Source organism: Puma concolor, chromosome C1 (genome assembly GCF_028749965.1).
Source record: "Puma concolor isolate L17-30 chromosome C1, mPumCon1.1.hap2, whole genome shotgun sequence".
Taxonomy (NCBI): domain Eukaryota; kingdom Metazoa; phylum Chordata; class Mammalia; order Carnivora; family Felidae; genus Puma; species Puma concolor.
Window position 1 is genome coordinate 34100514 of NC_141674.1, and position 23972 is coordinate 34124485.

Sequence of the window (23972 nt, forward strand, 5' to 3'; positions counted from 1 at the left end):
CGGTCCTCCCACTCACTTCCGGTTCCTGCGGGACGCTTGTAGCCGGGTCAGGGGTCACGAGTGGAGCATCTTCTCTGGCCCGGGCCGGCGCGGGAGGGCTGTGTGATGGCCTCGGAGCGCCCGGAGCCGGAGGTGAGGGGCGGGCGGGTGCAACGCTGGGCACTGGGCACCGAGCTCCGAGGAGGAGGATCCGGCGGCCTGGCACGGCGGTGGCCTCCTCCCCGTCTGGGGGAGGCCCTGCCCCGTAGGCCCGACCATTGAACCTCCTTCCCTCGGCCCGCAGTTTTGTCGGGGGGCTGGAGCAGAAACCCGTCGCTTTATTTTGGTTACTGAAATTTCAGACACGTCGCTGACTCTGGGGCTTTCGTATTCTTTGATCTTAATAATGCTATTAACAAAATCTGTAGTTTGATTTTCTGCTGCAGTTTCCGTGGGCAGCACGGCAGTAGACATCGATGGTTTATGCATTTCTCCAAACATCGGAATGCCGTAGACAGCATGAATTAATTTAGTTCTGGCGCTCGTGCATTTGGGGAGCAGCTTTGGTTTCGCGAAAAAACATTTGACTCGGAGTGAAACCTCGTCCAGCATTGGCACTGCCATTTAGCTATCTGTGCAACTTTGAGCAAGTCTTGATTTCCAGGATCCTGTTTCTTTCTTCATAAAATACCTGTCTTATGGTGTGTTGTGAGGACTTGACGTGTTAAACCAGAAAATGCACAGGAGGCATTGATTGGGTGCCAAGGACCACGCGAGGAACTCATACATACATTACGTTATTAAAACTTAGGCGAAGAATGTGGCAGTATCCGCTCTCATTTACAGATAAAGCAATTGAAAAGTGAGGGAGGTTAAGTACCTTACCCAAGTGCTCCTCAGCTGGGGAGTAGCAGAGTTGAAGTTAGAAGATCTGAGCATAAAATCTCTCAGCTTTGGAAAAAACGGAACACTAGAACAGGTGCCCAGTGATGTAAGAGAATATATGAGTAGGTGGGAAGGGTCGAGGATGTGTAGAATGACATAAATAGGAGTCATTTATTGAATGAGTACTGCATGCCAGGCACCATTCTAGATGCTTTGCCAATATCAATTAATCCTCTTGTCCTAGACACTTTTATCATCTCCCATCTTTCAGTTGTGGAAATTGAAACACAGAGATCCTTGCAGCATAGTTACACAGCTAGTAAGTAGGGGAGCCAAGACTCCCAAAATAGGTGGCCTGGCCCCAGATCTTGTGTTGTTAACCATAGTGATTATAGTATAAATACTAAAATAGCCACAGGATGGTAAGTCTCCAGTTTGTTGGGATTTGGTGTTATGAAACCCAAGATTAAGTAGGAAACTCTACCCTATTTTAAAGAATCAGACATGTTCACAAAGAAGCCATGCATCTGAAATGTCAATACTGAGAAAGACTATGAAAGAATTTGGAGTACTCCTCCGTAAGAATTAAGATGAGAGGAAATGGGGGCACCTGGGTGGCTCCGTAGGTAACGGTTAAGCATTCAACTTAGCTCAGGTCATGATCTTTCAGTTCACGAGTTCAAGCCCCGCCTCCGGCTCTGTGCTGACGGCTCAGAGCCTGGAGCCTGCTTCAGATTCTGTGCCTCCCTCTCTCTCTGCCCCTCCCCTGCTCTCTCTGTCTCTCTGGTCTCTCTCTCTCTCTCTCTCTCAAAAATAAATAAACATTTACAAAACAACAGCAGCAAAGATGAGAGGAAATGGGATGTTGTAGCAAAATACGACATACCTTTCAGGCAGGTGGTGTAAAACAGCACTGTCCAATAGAAATCTAATACAAGCCATGTATGCAAATTTTCTAATAGACACATTTAAAATGGTAAAAAGAAACAGAGGAAATCAATTTTAATAATGTATTTTATTTATATATATTTCCAAGATACTATTTCAACAGGTAATAAGTATTAAAAACTATGAGCTACTTATCATTCTTTTTTGTACCAAATCTTTAAAAATCCAGTGTGTGTTTTGCACTTCTAGCACATCTCATTTTGGACTTTTGGACTCACAACATTTCAGGTTCTCAGTAGCCCCATTTGGTAGTGGCTACCATATTGATCAGTGCAGATCTATAGGAGCTTGGAGTCAAGACACATACTTGTGGGAGTCTCATTCAGCCAAAAGTGAAGCATCTGTTAAGTTCTTGATTTGCATTTCTGAAAATTTTATCTCAGAAAGTAAAGGGAATGAAGTTTGCCCCTGGGCAGAAAAGTCACTGACTTTGAGAGGTTGTTACAATCCGAAGAGAGAAAATTGGGCATAGTCAGATTTAAGAAATCATTCATTCATCAAATATTTAAAATATTTTTATGAGTGCTGTGGATTCAGAATCGTGCTAAGTATCAGGGTGGATACCGAGCAGTGTGAGGCAGACATGTCCTCTATTTTAATAGAGTAAACAAACATTGAATTGTAATAAGGGCTGCAAAGGAAAACTACAGAATGAATGAGTGTTTAAAAGAGGTTTTTAACCGACTTTGTTAAGAAGTGTGTGGGGCGGGGGTGGTTTGGGATGCCTTCTCAGAGAAATGACACTTCAGCCTGAAGACCAAGTAGAAGTTGGCCACGAGAAGAGGCAGAGTGCATCACAGGCAGAGGCAATAGTGAAAATCCTGACGTGAGAAGGAGCGTAGAGCCCTCAGAGAACAGAAGAAGCAGCTGCTAGTGTGGGTGCAATGTGACAATGAGAACAGCTAACACTTCCAGAGTGCTTACTAAGTATCACCTAATCCTTGTAAAATCTCCACAAAATAGGCACTATTATTTTCCTGATGGCACAGATGAGGAAACTAAGGCACAGTAACTTCACCAAGGCCTTGTATTAATAAGCAGCAACAGAACCAACGTTTGATCCCTCTAGGTCCTCTAAATTGGCAAGAGATGGGTAAGAGATGAGAAGAAGATTCAGGCTGAGTCCATGCTAGAGGTTCACGACTTACGTGGCATAAGTCCAGTGGTAAGGAGCCTTCAGACAGTTCAAGGGAGAAAATGTCTACATTACTTCATGGGATTCTTTATTTTTAATTTTTTTTTTTTTTATTAGAGAGCATGAGCGCACGTGAGTGGGGAAGAGAGGCAGAGAGAGGCAGAGAGAATCCCACGACCCTGGAATCATGACCCGAGCCAGTGTCAAGAGTCGGATGCAACCGACTGAGCCATCCAGGCGCTCCTCATGGGATTCTGTTAGAAAACAGCATCATGGTTGGAAAAGGCTTCAAAAATTATTTATACCTTAACCACAAAGGGACAGGTGCAAAGAACAAACAAAAAACAAATTGAGATGGGCGATGTTTCCGTCGTCCTGATATATATGGTATGCAGTACAGTGCCTAATAATGTATTATTCATCTTGTAAATGGTATGTAGGCCTCAATAAATGTTCCAGAGAATGATAGGCTTCCTCTACCATTGTTCTCATTCTCATGTTTAATTGCAGCAACATCCTTATGAAGTAGGTATTCTTACCCACATGTTATCAATGAAGAAGCTGAGTCCTGGAAAAAATTAAGTAACTTGTTCAAGCTCACATAGATAGCAAGTAGTAGAACCAGATTTCAGTCCAGGTCTCTGACTCTGAAACCCTGCTTTCTCTTTGCCAGATTAGTCCCAAGAGTAATGCATTTCAGACTCAGGGAGATTACATATTAGGGCATTGAAGCTCCATGTGAGTGTGGATGCCGAGAGAATACAGCTAATTCAGGGTTTGTCAAAGCGGAAGAATCACTTGGGGAGCTTGTTAAATTTAGATTCCTGAGTCCTGTCAACTCGAATTCAGTTGGTTTGGCTGGGGCCCAGGAATCTGTATCTTAATAAGCACCTCGCCACTCTCATGCACCTGGTCCTTGGATCACACTTTGAAAAATACTATTTTAGCTGCTTAAGTTCTTATGTTTTCTGGTTCTGATCAATTACATCTTGAATGTGAGGCAAACTTCAAGATGATGGTTTGAACATGTTGCTGTTAACTTCGAAGGGTCATGTTTGAGGGAGAAATGTGAGAAAGATTAAGTTGGGCCAATGTTCCTGGTTTCAAGAGAGTGGATTTTGTAAGAACTGGTTGATGAACTAACTACATAAGCTTCACTTGGCCTTGGACAGTCAGTCCATCATTCAAAATAACTTTCATTTGTTTGTTTTAGTTTGAGAGAGCATGTGTGAGCACAAGCAGAGGAGGGGCAGAGAGAGAGAGAGTGAGAGTGAGTTCCAAGCAGGCTCCACACTCAGCAGGAGCCCGACACAGGGGCTTGATCCCACAGTCCTGGGATCAGGACCTGAGTCAAAACCAAGCGTCAGTCGCTCAACCAACTGAGCCACCCAGCACCCCTGTCATTCAAAATAACTTCCAAGACAAGGTGGAGAAATGGAAGCTGTACTGTAGTGAAATCAAGCCGTCTACTAATAATCTAAAGAACGTTTACTAATAGCACAGCACCCATCTGTGTCTTCCATCCGCTTTATCTCCCCTTTTCCTCTTCACTTAGCAAACCCCACTCAACCTTCAGTGTCACTTTCTCCTAAGATCCTAGCTTGGGTCAGGTTACTTTGTTATATGCTGCCATAGAACCACTTTCTTTTCCTTTGGCACACTTACTCAGTTTGTAATCATATAGTTAGTAGAATGATTATTTGATTAATTTTTTCTCCATTACAGGGTAAATGTTACGAGAGCAGAGAATGCCAGTTTTTGCTTTTCGTGGTATCCTTAGGACCTAGCCCGGTGCTAGCATGTAGCTGGCCCTCCATAAATTTGTTGACCGATGAATGAATGCACACTCACCTTGTCTTTGTCCTCTTTGGACAGGAATGAGGACTTGATGGCATCCTGATGAAATTAGCAGGGAAATTAAGCTGGAAAGAGATTTGCTAAAAGACAAAACAGCACTCTAGGTTTCACAATAGAATAATAGACTGAATTTATCCAATATAACAGGACTAATTGAATAATTGGATGTGTCCCAAAAAGCCAGCTGCATGAGGACAGAACAGAGGATGTGTCTTAACAGCAACACAAGTGAAAAAGTTATGGAGGTTCCCTGAGCCAACAGTATGGTAAAGTCAGTCGGACTTAGGAGACTCTGAATCTGTGACCTCACCTGGGTATTGTGTTCCATCCTAGCCCCCACATTTTGAGTTGAAAAACAGTCCAGCCAGAGTTCATAGGCATATGATCTGAGATATAGTGGGGAAACTTGAAACAATGCTCTTTAAGATTTACCTGAAGAACTTAGGAGATGTTTATTACAGAGAAACAGAGACTCAGGGCTGCCATCAGATGTTTGATAGATTATCCTTTGGCAGAGGGTCAGACTTTCCTTTGGGTTTTATCCAGGGGTAAAACCAGAAATGGGTTAGATGTTTTCAAGAGAACAGATCTCAAGAATGGGTAAAGATTATATCAAGAAGACAGATTCTGGCTTTCTGTGAGGAAATATCCAGCTATGCCAGGTAAATGGGGACGAGCAAAAAAGCTGAAGTGAATGGCTGTGCGGGAGTCTTTCCAGACACAAAGCAGCAACTGATCAATGAATTGCTTGTTTTCACTTGTTACACTAACGCACGCATTTATACTTTCACACGCCATTGGGATACATGGTAGTGTTTTATGGAGGAGGAAAATAAAGTTCAAGACCAGAGGCTCAGCTATCAAATCACACTTTCTTTCAAAACAAATCGATTAGAACTCACACCCGCAGCCCTTCCCTAGATTCCAAGAACTGTAAAAAAGAGATAATATTTGAAAAGAAAATAACTGAAAACCTGGTAAAAGCAACTTTGGTGGAAGCAGAAGAAAAACCCAGACATAAAATAGGCTCGTTTTTCTATAAAGTGGATGAGGAAGGATGGGATCTCTTGGACAACACAGCAGACGTTGCTAAAAGTGAAAAGTTGGGAATCAGTGGTAAGAAATTCAGAACACAGCTCAAAACAGAAGAAACATAGCTTGTGAGAGCCATTTCCCTCACACATTCGGTCAACAAATATTTGAACACCTAGTACATCTTGGCATTGTGCTGGTTGCTAGGGATACAGCAAAGGACAACATATAGACAAAAGCTCCTACCTCCTTAGAGCTTCTAGACTTGCAGGGGAAACCAAATTTACAAAGTACACAAATTCTTCATTATAAACTGGTGGGTGCCATGAAAATTCTAAACTGCTTTGTGACTGTGTGACAGAAATGAAACCTGTCATGTCTAACAGTGCAGGGGATCATAGATTCATTCGTGAAACCCAGAATCACCAACATTTTAGACCTAGAAGGTGGAGCAACCAAGTGTTCCCAATTGTTCTTATGGTGCTGACCCACGGATGTGTGTTCTCCTCTGTTTAACCCAGCTCAGTATGGGCCCAGATTCCTTCCTATGGTGTTTTCTTGCATAGCTGAAACAGGCTGGCATTTGGGGGAAAACAAGTCTTTACTAACTACCAAAGAAGAACCAGAGGAATATAGTACTGAGATTAGTGTTAAGATTATCTCACCTTGAGAAGAGTTGTAGAGAAAAAGAGTTGTACTGATTATTAGTTTTAAACATCAACTTTGCTTTGCTTAGAACATATGGCAAATTCACTTATTCAGCAAATTGTATGGAGCATCTGATGTGCCAGGCACTGCTGTAGGCTCTGAAGATAGAATGATAAACAAAGGACTGCTGAATGCAGGTATCCTTCCTATTCTGATAGTACTCCCAGCCCCAGCCCATCCTTTCCTAGATAAGAGCCTTGGCAGGGATCAGCACCATCAGTTAGACAAGAGTGGGCATCAATCTCACACCCACACCAGCTCAGCCAGTCCTGAGGGAGAGCTTGACTGGTTTAGGAGAGCATCCCATCCTGAGACCAAGGTCAAGCAGAGGGCAAGTGACTGCTGCACATTCCTTCTTGGCCGGTAGACCCTTTGCTGTTTCTAGCATCTTGGTGACAAGGGTGTACAATCTTAAGGGACCTTTTGAGGGGAATGGTGGTTAGAAATGATGGTAAATACCTGTATCTGATTTTTCTCACTAACTTGGAAATCATTCTGCAATTTACCGGTGTCCAGGGCTATCTTAGTCGTCCTTGATACAGTTTTGTTCCTTCCTCCCCACTGCTTCCAATTAATCACTGATTGTTGTCTTATTCTAAAGGGTTCTTAAAATGGCAGCTAAGCTCACTTGTCTTGAAGGTTGCGTTAGCTGAGTTGCGTTAGCTGAGTTAGCGCGTGTGTGTGTGTGTGTGTGTGTGTGTGTGTGTGTGTGTGTGTGTGTGTAAAACCAGGCTTTGTCAATGAAAGGCAGTACTGGCTTTACATTCTGGCACAAGTGCTGTCTCATCGGAGACCAGTCTCAAACAGTTCACAAAATGGCTACTATGAGTAGCTCTGGTCTAGGCCACTGCCATCTCCCCTGGTTGTCAGGGGATCTTTCTGAATCACGTGGTAGCCAGAGGGAATTTTTTTTTTTTTTTAATGCAGATAAAATATAGCTCTGTGAAAAAAAAGTTCAGTAGCTTGCTCCAACTCTTGGGAAAAATCCTTGGCCAGCACCTACCTTAGCCTGGCGTACAGAAGCAGCATAATAGAGAATAGTGTGATTTTAGGTAGTATAGAGACGTAACACAAAATAATATTGAATCCTATATGGATATTTCAGTTGTCTTTTTGTTTTTCTGATTATGGCGGAGCATCCTTTATGCTTGTAGAGACCCATCGTGTTCCTTCTCGGGACCACTTCAAATCTTTTCTGTTCTTAAACCCCCAGTTTTATCCGCTTGTCACTCTTCAGTAGTTGGGCTTTGCAGCTCATGAGGCCTGGGTCTGACTTCTGATCCTGCACCTACTAATTGTGTTAAATCATTTCGCTTTTTGGACCTCCGTTTGTTTCTGTTAAGTGTTTTATGTGAAGCCTGATTGAGTGTACGAGTGTGAAGAGCCTTCTATTATGCCCGGTAATAACCTGGTGATAGTTCACTTTTATAATATTCTTTCTGAGCGCCAGGCATTGTGCTGAGCACTTCCTATACCTGATTTCGCTTAGCCCCCTTAACAACACCGTTAGATCGGTATTAGGATTATATCCATTTTACAAATGAGGGCACTGAGGCTTAAGGAGGTTAATGAAGTACCTTTTCCCCGATCTCACAGGCTAAAAAGAGGCCAAATTGGGATTCACACCAGGCCGTCTGAAACTGAAGTTCTTGCACTTAGCGTCTCCAGGGGACTGTTGAATATATTACAGGTGCTCAAGAAATGGGAGTTTCCTGCCTGCTTCCACCTATGACATTTCCCAGTACCTGTTTCTGTGTCTTTTTTTTTTTTTTTTTGAGAGAGAGAGAGAGAGAGAGAGAGAGAGAGAGAGCAAGAGCAAGCATGAGCAGGGGAGAGGGGCAGAGGAAGAGGGAGAGAGAAGATCTTAAGCAGGCTCTGTGACCCTGAGCTGAAATTGAGAGTCAGATGCTTAACCAACTGAGCCACGAGGTGCCCCTGTTTTGTGTCTTTTGAAGCAGGCCTTCTGTCCTGAAGATGAATGGCTTTCTTCATCTTTAGTCATTGTGTCTGCTTTCCACACTCCTCTCTGCCATCAACCATCCTTCGGTATTGCTTTTCCAGGGCTTTTTCTATTTCTTCAAATTTCCCCATTCGGGGGGAAGAAACCTTCACTTCCTTTCAGTACCACATTTCTTAACAGTTATTGGCTTCTGTTTATTTCTACCACCCTCTTCAGTCCTCGCCGCCTGGCCCTTCCCCTCACCGGCCAGGGACCCAGGGGGAGAAATTTGCAATTTGTCTAAGCCAAAAGGAGAGTCGTCTTTTCATCGGAGGCTAGAGTAAGGGAATAAAGGAATTTCAGGTAAAGATTGGTCAGGAAAAAATGTTGGGGGAGTTTAGGGCAGTGGAGCCTTATTTTCTCTGTGAAACAGTGGGTGAGTTTATCTGCCAGGCCCCCAGGGGCTGAGAGATGGGAAAAAGTTCTGAAGGGGATGGGAGAGGTTGCTCACCAGGGAGAAGTGAAGGGATAGGTAAAGTCCTGCTGGAACTGGCGCCCCTGGCAAAGTGACAGGTTTCTCTCTGTCAGAGTGCCACTGGCATGGTATATGTGTGGATGAGGGAGAGCGTCGAATTCATCCCGAGCCAAGATTCGGCTCATGAGTGGAAGGACAAGGACACGGGTAAGGGAACTGATGCCTGTCAGGACACTGCGGAGCCAGCTGCCTCTGAGGCAGTGGTGGGAAGGAGCTGGAGCACTGACCACTGAGAAGTGTGGAGGGTGGGGAAAATGTGGGTGGTGACCCACAGGAGTTTAATTTTGAGGCATTCAGCGGGCTTGCTAGTCACCCAGTGAAGAGTCCTTTAGGGGCCGCTGTCGTCAAGGCTTATTAGGAGGAAGTGTCCGGCATTACTGAGTATCTGCTTTGTTGTCAGCAATTTGCCAAGCATAGGGACACACACATAGAGCAAGACACAATCCCCACCCTTAATGAGCTTGTAGCTTATAGGAAAAACACCTACACATTCAATAATGTTAAAAGGGCACTTGGTCAACACAGAAGTCCACATAAGGGGAACGGGACCAGAGAACTGAGTCCTTGGGAACACGTTGCCCTGAGGGGGGACCTAATTTTTTCCCCTCTGCTGCCTTGCCTCTCCCTTACGTGTTGTGAACTCCTTGGACAAGTCACTTGCACAGCGATCTATGTATACCAGGAACTCAGTGAATTTTTCTAGATTATTTCTAATGTCTCTTTGTCTCCAGGTGGAAGAAGCTGGGCAGGTGTTCCTGTTGATGAAAAAAGATTATCGAATCTCCCGAAATGTCCGCCTGGCTTGGTTCCTCAATCACCTGCATCAAACTGTGCAGGCTACACCTCAGGAGATGCTGGTGAGGCCCAGAAACCTACAGGATGGGAGGGGCTGGCTCAGAAGGATCTGCTTTTTTAAGGGGGTCCTAGAAACAGGATGGGAGACGAACTCTAAGGGGTCTCATTCTAGAAGGGGCAAGTGACTTTTCCCAGAAGATGATTCCACCTGGGAAATTTTAATTTTCCAAATAGGAAGAGTATATAGTTGGGTTGCAGGAGATAGAACCAGTGGTTTGCCATTTTGGATACAAGAGTTCAGGTCCTGGACGGGGGGGCCTGGGTAGCTCAGTCGGCTCAGGTCCTGATCTCACAGTTCATGAGTTTGAGTCCCATGTCGGGCTCTGTGCTGACAGCTCAGAGCCCGGAGCCTGCTTCGGATTCTGTGTCTCCCTCTCTCTGCCCTTCTGGTGCACACACTTTCTCTCTCTCTCTCAAAAATAAACATTTAAAAAAATTTTTTTTAAAAAGGAAGAAGTAGTTCAGGTCCAGGAAATAAAGGGGTGACTCTTCCCTGACCCTTTCCTTTTCTCTCTGTCCTAATTGTCAGCTCCAGTCTGAGCAGGAGTTGGAAGTCCTCAGCGTCCTGCCCCCTGGGTGGCAGCCAGATGAACCAGTGGTCCCAAGGCCATTCCTCCTTGTACCTTCTACCCGGGTTACCTTCCTGGCTTGGCAGTACCGATTTGTCATTGAGCTCGACCTTAGCCCGTCTACTGGCATTGTGGTAAGGGACTAGAGGGAGACAGTGGGAAGAAGGAATAAGGGATGGAGTAGGGGGTGAGGAGGAGAGGGAGAGGCCTCAGAGATGTGAAAAGTGATCCCAGTCTACCATCGTGGAAAGGAAACAGGCTTTTAAATGGTCAGTGTTTAAAGACGTCCCATTCCACACGTGGCGCTGTATTTGGGGGTGTGACCAACTTTAAGATGGGAGTTCCACTGATCCATGGAAGCTGCTTGTTTCTGCCCTCTGCTCAGGGCTGCTTTTGCTTACATTCGAGAGATCTTTCTCTGCATTGCCCTCAGGATGATTCCACAGGGGAGATCTTGTTTGATGAAGTTTTCCATGCGCTCTCCCGCTGCCTAGGCGGGCTGCTTCGACCCTTCCGAGTGCCCGGATCTTGCATCGACTTCCAGCCTGAGATCTACATAACTATCCAGGCCTACTCCTCAATCATTGGCCTGCAGGCCCACCAGGTATCGCATCCTTTCTCCAAGTTTGTACCCTCAGACCTCATTTCTGGTAGTCCATTGACTAAGTCCTTATTCTGTCTCTACTGTCTATTTTCAAAGTCCCCACCTGTTTACCAGTTGTCTCTGAGTCTGTCTCCTCTTGAGAAGGATCCATTCCTCAGCTCTTAAAGAGCCTTCTCGGGGCGCCTGGGTGGCTCAGTCGGTTAAGCGCCGACTTCAGCTCAGGTCACGATCTTGTGGTCTGTGAGTTCGAGCCCCGCATCGGGCTCTGGGCTGATGGCTCAGAGCCTGGAGCCTGCTTCCGGTTCTGTGTCTCCCTCTCTCTCTGCCCCTCCCCCGTTCATGCTCTGTCTCTCTCTGTCTCAAAAATAAATAAACGTTGGGGCGCCTGGGTGGCGCAGTCGGTTAAGCGTCCGACTTCAGCCAGGTCACGATCTCGCGGTCCATGAGTTCGAGCCTCGCGTCAGGCTCTGGGCTGATGGCTCAGAGCCTGGAGCCTGTTTCCGATTCTGTGTCTCCCTCTCTCTCTGCCCCTCCCCCGTTCATGCTCTGTCTCTCTCTGTCCCAAAAATAAATAAACGTTGAAAATAAATAAATAAATAAATAAATAAATAAATAAACGTTAAAAAAAATTTTTTTTTAAAAAGAGCTTTCTCACGAGCTTTAGGTCCGTTGGCCTTGATTGGACAAATGCCTCTCCCACTCCTTCTGCAAGGCTGTGGTTCTGGCCACTGGATGTCTGTTTCATGCTGCCACTACCACCCTCCTTTTAATTTGATTAGAGGGTTTGCTTATATCCTGACTCCTGGCACTACCTCTAGGAGATGATCTTTTAGAATAATTTTATGATTTTGAAATATAACAAATGCCCAGAACCATAATTTCTTCCAAGGACAGAGGAGGGTCATCTTCCCTGAGGGCCCTGTGAAGTGCCGGGTGTTATGCTGATCGTACAGATAATTACGAGCCTTATCCAACACCCAAACAGGCCATCACAAGACACACCTTTTGGAGAATGGCCAGGTCTGTTACTGGAATATCTGTTTTTGGCTTAGATAAGCAGTGGCCCAGTTTCCCCTCATCTGCTCTTAACCACCTTCAACTCACTGTTAGGGGCTTACCCTGAAACTGCCCCTAATGGCCATGTTGTCACCTTGGCTGTCAAACTCGCTTTGAGATAGGGATGCAAGGAACAGCTCCCGAGGACCCGAGATCTACAAGGCAGTCGGTGCGTGTCTGGATCCCAGCCCACTGCTGTGGATTAAAGTGCTCTCCTAGCACAGCTGTTAGGACTGTTGCTTGTGGCCTGCATCCCCAGACAGAGGCCGGGCTTCTCAGGCACTGATGGCCAAGACCGGGAAAGCATGAGTGTTAGGTAATCACTCCACACTTGGTTCATTTCGGCAAACACTTACTGAAGCCTGATCTATGCGAGGCCTGGGCTAGGTCCTGCAGTCACAGATGAATCAGGCACTGTCCCTTTCCTGATGGGAGGACTTGAGATTTTAGTAGGGGAGACAAATATTGAAGGAGGTAATTTCGGTCAAATGTGATAAAGACACTAGTTAAGTAATGACTCGAATGCCGTGGGAGCACCAAGAGGGAGCAGCCAGCCAAGCCCAGGGAAGACTTTTGGACAGAGAGGCATTTGAACTGAGTGTTGAAGGAAGGATTGAGGTTAGCCCTTCAAAGAAGGGAAGTGGGCTTTCCAGACAGAGGGGCCAGCAAAAGCAAAGCTGCAGAGCTGTGAGATTGTGCTCTTGGTCACAGGTGCTCTAGGGGACTACACATTATTCTGTTTGACACAGTAGTATTTGAATGTGGAGGTGGGGAGTGGTGGTAAAGAGGAGATGAGAGACAAGTAGAGTCAGAATTATGAGAGACCCTGAATGTCACGGCTAAGAACTATAGGAGAGTTTAGTGTGGTGATGATGACAAGCGCTGGATCTAGATTCACACTCCCTGTATTTGCTTGCTGTGTGCCCTTATGCAAATAACTTAATCTCTCTGTACATCTGTCTTTTCTTCAAAATGGGAAGATTAACAGTACCGATATTATGTGGCGAATGAGTTCATATATATCAAGCATTTAGAACAGTGCCTGCCCCATAGAAAACACGGGAAAGTTAGCTATTAAAACCGTTCATTGTTATTCAAACTGTTAAAAACGGAAGGTTTTTAAGTGGACAGTTATGAGATCAGATTTGTACACTGGGAAGATCGGGCTTGTTTGTAGCCAGGAAGGAAGATGGACTGGGGGGCAAATTCTGCATTGGGAAGAACAGGCCGAAGATTATTGCAGTACAGGAGGGGAGGGGAGCCCTGAACAAGGCCAACAGCTATGGAGAAGGAGCAGGCTTACTCAGTATAAGCCCTCAGGGCCACTTGTCAGCCCTGGGCTAGCTTCCTCACCATCTCTAAAGCTCCCCAAGATGTATTCTACTGTTCCTTAAAACAGAACAAAAAAAAGAGGCACCTGGGTGGCTCAGCTCGTTGAGTGTCCAACTCTTGATTTTGCTCAGGTCATGATCCCAGGGTCATGGGATTGAGCTCAGCATGGAGCCCACTCTGCTTGGGATTCTCTCCCTCTGCCCCACTCCCCCCACTCACACGCATGCGTGTGCGTGCGCGTGCTCTCTCTCTCAAATGACATTTAAAAAAATAAAAAACAGAACAAGTTAAATCACCTTTATAATGTATGTCCATTGAAGGAAACTTGAAAAATACATAAAATATAAAGAAAAACAAAGCTTACCCATAATACACCACCAAGAAATAACTACAATTAACATTTTATGGAATTTCCTTCTTGCCTTTGAGTACTTGTTTATCCTCCCTCACCACCACCATCCAAAGAGAGGCGAAGAAACTATCAGGCTGATTCCAGACACATAATTTTACATCCTGCTTTTTAAATCTATAATGTGGGCATTCTTCCTTGTCACTAAGTATTCTTTGAAAATATGATTTTTAATTGCTGCTTGGTTTGGTATTTCATCACAATTTATCATTATATATTTGGCCAAACCCTAGTGTAGGATTCTTGGGCTGACCCACTTTTCACATCTAAACAATATAGCTGTGAACATCTTTCTCACCTTATAACCCCAGTCCCTACTATTCCTCTGATTCCATTTTTCTTCTCTTAGGCCTGTGGACTTACAGAGTCCCCCTCTCCTGGCTGTGACCACCCATTTCCCCAGTTCCGAATAGGGAGTGAAGAAGTAGTTGTCACGCAGGAGGGCAGGGGTAGGGGAGTAGTGGGCCTGTGAAAAGGTCGTAGGAGTCTGAAAGGAGAGTTCCCAGGGGCCACCAGGCCTGTATGAAATTTCTAGGATGGGGGCACTTAATTTATGTTGAAAGGAGGAGGAAAGGAACCCCATGGAGAGAGAATGAAGGCATTAGGCAAGAGGTCCAAGATTAGTTGGAGAGATTAGCTTTTGCGAAACAGAAGAGGATGAGGAATCGTTTCTTCAGAGTTTCGAAAGAAGAACAAGGACACAGATAACAAACTTCGAGCAAATATAGTGGGTGTTTTCGGTGGTTGGAGAGTAGTACCCCCCTGGGGTTAAGGCAAGCAGGGAGTTCCTGCTGACTGGTTTCCTTTCTGTATGAAGAAGGGGGGGTAGGAGTTACCTGCTAAGGGGAAAAGGAAGGAAGGGACATTCACAGGGAAGATGATGCTGTACCTAAGAGAAAAAAGGTCCAGAGCTGCCTCTGTGTGCAGTGCTTCAAGATCAACAAGAATAAAAATGTATGAGTCGGAATGAGAAAGACTTTGCCAGGCTGAGGTGGGGCTGTCTGATGACCCAAGATGGAAGATCTTATGGCACCCCCATGTGGGAGCTTGGGGAAACCCAGTGTGCAGGACCGTAAGCAGAGGAAGGTTGTGAACCCAGATGAAGATAACTAACGGCCTGGTATCCCCGGTGGAGTAGATGATCTGACACGAGAAGAACTGGCTGTGGATTGAGTCACCCTGCTTGCGCGAGAAGTCAGGAGCACCTAGAGAGAGCTGTGGAGACACATAGGCAGACCAGAAGAGTACTTTCCAGTGTCCCCCTGACCTTCATGTCTTGGTCTTTCCCTTGTGCTTCTCAGGTGCTGGTACAGGGCTGCCTTTTGGACCCTTCCCAGCGGGAGGTGTTCCTGCAGCAGGTATATGAACAGCTCTGTCTCTTTGAGGACAAGGTGGCCACCATGCTGCAGCAGCAGTATGACCCTCAGAGTCAGGTATGTGGGAGAGAAAGTGGGTGGAGACCGCTTAGAAAGAGGAGCTCTTAAGGGACAGAGGTGAGAGAGGAAGGACAAGCCCCAGTACAGAGGGAAGAGAGTTCAGGGAAAGGGGCTAAGAGCCAGAGTGAGCCAAGGTTAGAAGGGCTGGTGAGTGCACGCAACAGGTTCCCTGCCGGAGGAGGAGGGCTCAGATACATTCCCAAGACACACACTCTTGCCGGGAGAAAACGTGAAGACCGTGTGCTGGTGTCTTTTTCAGTCCTAGATCTCCTCCCCCAGTGGATCTGAGAAGCTGATTGTGTGTGGCTTTGATCGCTACGATTTTGTTCAGTCAGGGATAAAGCTGCTTGAACTCACTAGAATGCACTTGGCTCATTCCTTTGGATATCCTAGAAGTAGCCAAGCAAATCGAGTGCTCTATGTCTGAAGACTTAATTCGATTGATGTATAAAATATTTCATAATTGTGATGGGAAAGGGGCCATAAAAGGTGGAGAAGCCTGCTCCAGTGTAATCTGGTGCTTCATCTGGTGTCCGACTCCTTGTCAGCATCTGAGCACATGCTAGGAGAGCAAGCACAGTCAGGACTTGGCTGCATGGCAAGGGGTTGAGGTCCTCACAGGATTAGGCCTGTCAGGCCTGGGCAGTGCTGGGCTGTAAATTCTGGCTTTGCTGTGGATGGGAGGGACGGTAATTCTCTCTGACCCATTCTGTCTCATCTGTAACTCGGGCCAGGCCGAAGACCAGTCCCCAGACTCGGGGGAGCCCCCTGGCCGGAAGGTGGGAGTCTCCATGGTGACAGCTGACCTTGGGTTGGTCAGTATGATTCGTCAGGGCATCTTGGCACTGCAGTTGCTCCCCTCAAACTCTAGTGCAGGTCAGTAGAAGGACCTTTGGTGGGGCTGGGGAAATAGGAGGGTACGGGAAGGGGGCATTAGCAGTATAGATACAGGTTCCAGGGGATCAGTGGGCCCCAGAGAAGAGGATCTGTCTCCTTGTGTGTGTGTTTGAGCATCTCTCTCAAGCACCCCCAGCTCTGACAACCATCCAGGACCCTAGTGGGAGGGAGTCGAGCTCCAAGGACATCACTTCGGAGACTGGGGTCCAGCACTCAGGAGGCAGAAGCAGGAGGGAAGGGAAGAGGGAAGGGTGTGGATCATAAAACACATCAGTCGGTAGACACTGAGGTCTGAAGGGCCCCATCAGTTGGATGCCCCCCTGTAGCTTTGATCTGGTCAGTGTCCCCAGATCTGTCTGATATTTCCTGCTCCAGGTATCATCGTGATCACAGATGGGGTGACCAGTGTCCCTGATGTTGCTGTCTGTGAGACATTGCTGAACCAGCTTCGCAGTGGCACCGTGGCTTGTTCCTTTGTGCAGGTGAGGACTTTCTAGAAAGGATGAGAGGGAAGTGTGGTATATCACAAAGTTGGATATACCTGGTTACTTTCTTACAGGGGATGATTTCCCACATAAAGCCAATAACGTAGTTGCTTGTGTGTCGGTGGGGGGAATAGACAGGTGTCCTGTCTAGAACAGGATAGATGGGGGCACCTGGGTGGCTCAGTCAGTTGAGCTGCCGACTTCGGCTCAGGTCACGATCTCGTGGTCCGTGAGTTCGAGCCCCGCATCGGGCTCAGTGCTGACAGCTCGGAGCCTGGAGCCTGTTTCGGATTCTGTGTCTCCCTCTCTCTGACCCTCCCCCGTTCATGCTGTCTCTCTCTGTCTCAAAAATAAATAAACGTTAAAAAAAAATTAAAAAAAAAAAAAGAACAGGATAGATGGCAGTGGTGGGAGAGGACTCTCATCTTTGTCCTCAGGGTGCGGGGAAACAGCATGTTATAGTAAAAAGAGTGCAGGTTTTGAAATTTGACAGCCATTTCCAGCCTCATCTCCCCCATTAGATGAGTGATTACCATTTTCATTGCAAGGATCAGAAAACCCAAAAACTAGCTTGAGCAAAGGAAGGAATAGGAATTTTCAGTGAACCACAGCCAGTTTGGATTGAAGGACTGTAGGGTGGGAGGCAAAGCACTCTGGGAAACAAGGCTGGAGGGTAGGCACTGGCCAGAACACGAAGAGCTGGTTCTGCTGTATTACGGCATTTCAGCATAACTCTGTGGGTGACGTGGGTAAATATAAGGAAAGCCACTAGTTGGGTTTATGTTTTATAAAGGTAACTCTTGCTGTTGCGTGAAATCCGGAGTGGAGGCCAGGAGGTTATTAATTGTGGTGATCAGTGTGAGAGAGGAGCAGGGCTTAAATTAGGGGGATAAAGGGTAAGAGACAAGGGGATAGAATTGAGAAAATGAAGAGGTGGAGTCAGCATGACTTGTGATTAGCAAGGTGTGAGGGGTGAGCAAGAAAGAGAGGTTAAAGATGTCTCTAAGTTTGTGACTCCAGTGGTGGCTGGGTAGCCAGCAGAGCAAACGAGGAGAAGCAGCTGGGGTGGAGTGAGGACAAGATGATGAGCCCAGGTTTGTGCATGTTGCATTTGAGGCGCTTGTGGATCCGTGGGATAGCAGTTGGAAGCATCACCTTCGGGGTTAGGCATACTTGGCCTGAATCCCGCCTCTGCTTATTAGCTGTGTGACATTGGGCACATCACTTGATTCTTGGTCGGATTCATTTGTAAGTGGAGATTATAATGGTGCCTACTTCAGTGGGTGCGACAATGCATTTAAAGTGCTCAGCAGAGGGGCGCCTGGGTGGCGCAGTCGGTTAAGCGTCCGACTTCAGCCAGGTCACGATCTCGCAGTCCGTGAGTTCGAGCCCCGCGTCAGGCTCTGGGCTGATGGCTCGGAGCCTGGAGCCTGTTTCTGATTCTGTGTCTCCCTCTCTCTCTGCCCCTCCCCCGTTCATGCTCTGTCTCTCTCTGTCCCAAAAATAAATAAAAAAAAAATAAATAAAAAAAAATAAAGTGCTCAGCAGAGTGCATAATTATGTAATAGATGGCTGCTATTCATAGCAGTTAGCAGTTGGAGATGCAGATCTGGTACTCAGGAGACAGCACTAGTTGAGAGAGTTAGAATTTGTCAGCCTACAGATGGTGATTGAGAAGAGAAGAGGGTCCCTGAAGAACCTTGGGGAATACTGGTGTTTAAAGGTCTTTTGTAAGAAGAGAACCCGGCAAAGAATGAAGGGAAATAATCAGACAAGAACCAGGAGATTCTCATGTCAAAGAAGTCAGAGTTTGGGGAGGAAAGAAGTAGTTAACAGTGTGAGATGGCAGCAGAAAGATCGTGTAAAATGAGGAATGAACAGTACCCTTTGGATTTGGTGATTAAGAGGTCACGGGGATCTTTTTCAGGTCATTTCAGTGAAGAGGTGGCCAGGGAAATGATTGCAGTGGATGGAAGAGTGTTAACACAGGGAATTTGGCTGCTCAGATCAAGTGGGGGAACAAGAGCGAGAACAGTAGCCAGAGAGAAGTGCAGGGTGGAAGAGACAGATGCTTGGTTCTGTTCTGTTTGGTTTTGTTTTTTTAAATGTTTATTTATCTTTGATAGAGAACATGAGTAAGAGCACGAGCGGGGAAGGGGCAGAGAGCGAGGGGGACAGAGGGTTCCAAGCGGGCTCCGTGCAGACAGCAGAGAGCCCGGTGCGGAGCTTGAACTCATGAACCGTGAGATCATGACCTGAGCCAAAGTCGGACGCTTAACTGACCGAGCCACCCAGGCGCCCCTGTTGTTTTGTTGTTTTAAGCTAGATACCAGCATGTTTCTGAGGAACCGTGAGGAAGCAGGGTTTGAAAATAAGGGAAAGAAAAGGAAACCTGATGGAGTAAAGTCTCTACATTGACAGGACGGTGTTGGCTCAAGAAGTAGATCAAAGGACTCTTTTGGAGTGGATAGAAGTGAAGATGTAGATAATTCTGCTAAGGGTCTCTGGTCTCTCCCTGAAGGAAAAGGGAAGGGTGAGTACTGTGAGGGAGGCCAGAGTTGGGAGAACAGGATTGAGGACAGCCCTGAAGGACTTGCTGGGTTGGGTGTCATATGTTCTGATGTGGTGTCAGCCTATACACCATTGCACTTCTCTCCATTTGGGACCCAGGTATAGAGGTTGTGATCCTAGTTGGGCTTTTAAGGGGGAAGAGGAGTAAAGTCAAGAGGGCCAGGGATAGACTTGGAAAGAGTAGAGGTTCGAGGGCTGGCAGTCTTAATGAGGTCAAAGAGCAGCAGGAGAAGGAGGATGGAAGGAATCCAAAGAGATAAAATTGTGTGTAATCAGTAGGATGTGGCAACTGAAATTGCAAAAATGAAGTGGTTCCAAGTGAAGCTAAGAGCCAGCATGTAGCCAGCAGGCAAGTGAGTGGAATAGAGTTAGTTTCTGGAGATGAGGGTTCAGGAACTCTGAGAGGCCAGGGATTTGAATGAACCTTCTAGAATAGGTGTGTCATCATTTTCTGAAGGGGCCAGCTAGTCAGTATTTTAAGCTTTGCTGGCCAAACGGATGTCGCAGCTACTCAGCTCTGCTCTTACCGTATTGAAGCAGTCATAGACAAGATGAATGGGAATGGCTGTGTTCCAATAAAACTTTATTTACAAAAATGGCTGATGTGCTAGATTTGGCACACAGGTTATGTATAGTTTGCCAATCTCTGATCTACAGGCTTCGGGTTCAAAATATGGCCCATGGACCAGCAGCATTGGCATCACCACAGAGCTTGTTAGGAATGGAAAATCTTAGGCCCTTCCCAGACCTACTGCACTTTAACAATATCCCCAGGTGTTTTGCACTTGATCTTAGCCAAAAGGCCGAGAAGCGATTCCCCAGGTGTTTTGTACCCTAAGGTTTGAGGAGCATTTTGTTAGAGACGCTGACGTCTCTCAGATGGTGACAGGAAGCCAATGAACCATTTCTCACAATCTTTAGTGAGTGGTGCAGTCTGGTGTTTGATGTTCTGAAAAAGGGCATGGCCAGATGGAATGGGCTTCAGACAGGAGCCCAGGGAAGGAAAGTTGCAGAGCAGTGGTCTTTCCTGGGAGAATGTTGACCCTCTTCCCGCTCTGTCATCTGGGAGATGGGCGCAGCCACCCAGCCCAGTCTCTTCCGCTTTTTTGTACTTCCTTCTCAGGTGCCTCTTTTGGTGCCTCTAATTCCTCATTTTCTCTAGGTGGGAGGAGTTTACTCTTATGACTGCAGTTTTGGCCACGTGCCCAATGTGGAATTGATGAAGTTCATCGCAATGGCCACGTTTGGTTCCTACCTGTCCACTTGTCCTGAGCCAGAACCAGGCAGCCTGGGTCTGACTGTCTACCACCGGGCATTTCTCCTCTACTCCTTCCTGCGCAGTGGGGAAGCCCTGAACCCTGAATATTACTGCGGTGAGGATCAGACTGGGGCAAGAGGGGGCTGGCAGGGGAGTGTAGCACGGACCCAGAGGTGATTCGGGAATGGTTTGAGAGTTCTGGTCCCTAGATAGATTGAGCGCGTGCCTGGGGCTGGCTGTTCTGACACTCTTCTCTCCCCGGGATTTCAGCGTAGCCCCTCCCCCTAGATCTCTGTAGGCTCACAGAGAACCACCTGCCTCTTGCACATCCTTGCTGGTCTTCTAGGCTCTCAGCACCGCTTATTTAACGAGCACCTGGTCTCCGCAAGCAGCAACCCTGCCTTGGCTCTGCGCCGGAAGAAGCACACTGAGAAGGAGGTGCCAGCCGACCTGGTCAGCACCGTGTCTGTACGGCTTCGAGAGGGCTACAGTGTTCGAGAAGTCACCCTGGCCAAAGGTAAGGGTCACTAGGTCCTGCCACATCATACAAGGGTCAGACCTGCTGGGCAAATCAGAAGCCACCTCGGTATCACACATGAGATTCTGCTTGTCATTTGAGACACATGGGTTCTGAGCTGCCTTCAGGGGTTAGTCTTCTTAGCATTTAGCTTCCCAGTTCCATCTCCTTTGCCAGAGAGAAGTCAGCTGAGGTTGGTGTGGTGTCCCGAACTTGGCTCTGTTTTCAGATCACTCCTGTAAAGTTCTGTTTGTGGCAGTTGGCAGGCCCTAGGCCTGAAATCTCTGGAACCATGCTTGGAACCTTTAGCCAGGCTAGAGTTCCATGAGGTAGGTGGGGGTTTCGGAAAGAACTCAGTCCCAGGCTGGAGTCCTGTCCCTTCTTCCCCTGAGTAGCCTCCTGCTTCCCCTGAAGGAGGGTCTCAGCTGGAGGTGAAGCTGGTGCTGCTGTGGAAACACAACATGCGCATTGAGTACGTGGCTGTGGCGCCCTGGCCCCTGGAGCCGGAGGGCCCTCGAGGAACACGGGTGGAAGTGACGATGGAAGGCGGCTATGACATTCTGCATGATGTGTCCTGTGCGCTAAGGCAACCCATTCGCTCACTATATCGTACCCATGTTATCCGGCGGTTCTGGAACACGTTGCAGAGGTGAGTGAGGTCACCACTCAGTGAACGATGCCGTTTGTTGTGTGGGAGGGACAGAGGTGTGAAACTGGGAGCTGGAGAGAGTGCCCCTGAGGACCAGGCTCGTGTCGAGGGTCCCAGGTGCCCCCCCGAGCTGCCTTCCTCCGTACCCGCCACAGTCAGATGTGACTCAGGGCCAGCCCTTGTTCTGCAGCATTAACCAGACGGACCAGATGCTAGCCCACCTTCAGTCCTTCTCTTCGGTCCCAGAACATTTCACGCTTCCTGACAGCACCAAGAGTGGGGTGCCACTCTTCTATATCCCTCCTGGCTCCACCACCCCGGTGAGTGGCCCTGATGCTCGGGATCCCTGCGTCATGCCCGCCCATGTTGGACTGGCACAGCTTCTGGAGCCCAGAACCACCTTCTCTTTCCTTCCCTCGTGTCTGAGGCACCTGGACCAGAATTCTAAGCTTTATCCTTGAGAGCAATTCTCCCTCCTTCCAAGTTCCTGGCAGAGAAGGGTCTGTAGAGAGAGGCTGTCCTCGACAGACCACGGGTGTCGTGTAGGTGGTGGCATCCCAGCTGACTGTGAGCCCCTTCGCCCCATCTCCATGTGACATACTCTGGCTTTCTCTGGCAACTCCATTTTCCACCAGTGCCAACCACCCTCAACTGTGCGCCTCCTGAAGACCATAGCTTCCTTTGTCCTGTGCTTATTTCACACTCAGCCCACAGTTGTCAGCCTTGAACCATGAGAGGGGGCTTATGCTGGCGTGTGGTGGCCTCATCCCGAGTTCCTCCCATCATTTAGCGGCATTCCTCTGAAGTCACTGACGGAAACGTGGCAGGCTCCATCCTTTGCCTGGATTTAGCTCTAAAGGGCTACACGGTCTGTTTCTGAGCTCATCCTAATCTGGCCTTCATACTAGAGGCCTCTGTTTTTCGCTTCTGTCTCAGGCTGGGCTCTAAGTTCCTTTGGCTGTAAACCACTGCCATCTCCGACCCCTGGGCCCCGTGGTCCTGTTCGCTGTTTGGAGGTTGTGCCCTCTTTGTCCACAAGTGCTTCTATAGGACAGGCCTTCCTGTCCCCAGGTGCTCTCCCTGCAGCACAGCGGATCTGACTCATCCCACGCCCAGTTCGCTGCCTACTGGAAGCCAGTGCTGTCCATGGATGCTAATTCGTGGCAGCGATGGCTGCACATGCATCGCCTAGTACTGATCCTGGAGCACGACACGTGGGTACCCTCCGCGGGCTGAGGGGACAGGGGGTGATGGGAAAGGGGAACAGCAGACGAGCCCTCACCAACCTTAGCCAAGGAAAAACGATGACCCTTTCCTGGTCTTCCTGCTCGTCCACCCCTACATCCTCAGATAGCACCCAGAAGAGAGAAGTAGCAATTTATCTGTTTTTTGTCCCCAAGCTTGGGGCTGTGAGATGTGACCTCTGTGCACCCGTCTTCCAGACCAATTCCCAAGCACTTGCACACTCCCGGCAGCAATGGGCGCTACAGCACCGTGCAGTGCAGGATCTCTCACTCCTCGCTGACCTCTCTGCTCCGGGACTGGAGCAGCTTCGTGCTGGTCGAGGGCTATTCCTATGTGAAGCTGCTCTCCAGGTGGGCAAAATGATGTCCCCTCACTCCTCCCCCTCCGCTGCATCCCATGTCTCTTCCTCTGACCCCAGACCTCCCCCCTCCTTCTCAACCCGCTTACTCCCAGTCTAGGGCTGCTCACTCACCCCTATTTTTCCTTAGTGCCCCAGACCAGCCCCCCTCCTCCTTCTACATGGTCCGCATCATTTCCAAGGCCCCATGCATGGTTCTTCGTCTGGGTTTTCCCATCGGCACACCAGCCCAGGCCCGGCACGAGGTAAGCTGGGCACTGCCTGACTCCCAGACCTAGGAGCCCTGTAGAGTGGACTAGCTCCTTCCCCACAAACTGCACAAGGCCAGGGCCAGTGGAGAAGGAGCCCCCAGGCCAAGGAATGCTTGGAGTAGAGAGCTGAATCACTTTATCTGGGGACCCCTTCTCCCAGATCTATAGGAGACGGGGTTAGGAGGATCTGATCACATTTCTTCCCAGATTGTGTCGGGTTTGCGGGAAGAGATCCTGCGGCTGCGTTTCCCCCACCGGGTGCAAAGCAAAGAGCCAACACCCAAGGTCAAACGAAAAGGGCTGGGGGGTGTTGGTGGGGGCAGCTCTCCCTCCAAGTCCCCCCCCATGCTGGGCCCGCAGCAGGCCCTGTCTGACCGGCCCTGCCTTGTGGTCCTGCATAAACCCCTGGACAAGCTACTCATCAGGTTGGTGTAGAGGCTGGGGCCCAGGCCGGGGCACGTG

At 48.0% G+C, this 23972-nt stretch overlaps 1 protein-coding gene across 4 annotated transcripts in view; it reads left to right on the forward strand.

The window, feature by feature from the left end:
• The first annotated feature begins 20 nt into the window (after window positions 1–20).
• Window positions 21–23972, forward strand: part of SZT2 (SZT2 subunit of KICSTOR complex) — a 51611-nt gene continuing 27659 nt past the window's right edge. For all 4 annotated transcript variants that reach the window (XR_015254650.1, XM_086716696.1, XM_086716697.1 and 1 more), the window contains exons 1-15: window positions 21–132; window positions 9750–9875; window positions 10403–10576; window positions 10876–11046; window positions 15145–15276; window positions 16014–16155; window positions 16552–16658; window positions 20395–20605; window positions 20837–21007; window positions 21422–21656; window positions 21847–21976; window positions 22728–22870; window positions 23099–23251; window positions 23390–23504; window positions 23718–23935. Coding sequence is in view for 3 of the 4 variants with exons in the window: in XM_086716696.1 (XP_086572822.1) it covers window positions 106–132; window positions 9750–9875; window positions 10403–10576; window positions 10876–11046; window positions 15145–15276; window positions 16014–16155; window positions 16552–16658; window positions 20395–20605; window positions 20837–21007; window positions 21422–21656; window positions 21847–21976; window positions 22728–22870; window positions 23099–23251; window positions 23390–23504; window positions 23718–23935 (2255 nt within the window). In the remaining variant the exon portion in view is untranslated. The remainder of the gene's footprint in view (window positions 133–9749; window positions 9876–10402; window positions 10577–10875; window positions 11047–15144; window positions 15277–16013; window positions 16156–16551; window positions 16659–20394; window positions 20606–20836; window positions 21008–21421; window positions 21657–21846; window positions 21977–22727; window positions 22871–23098; window positions 23252–23389; window positions 23505–23717; window positions 23936–23972) is intronic.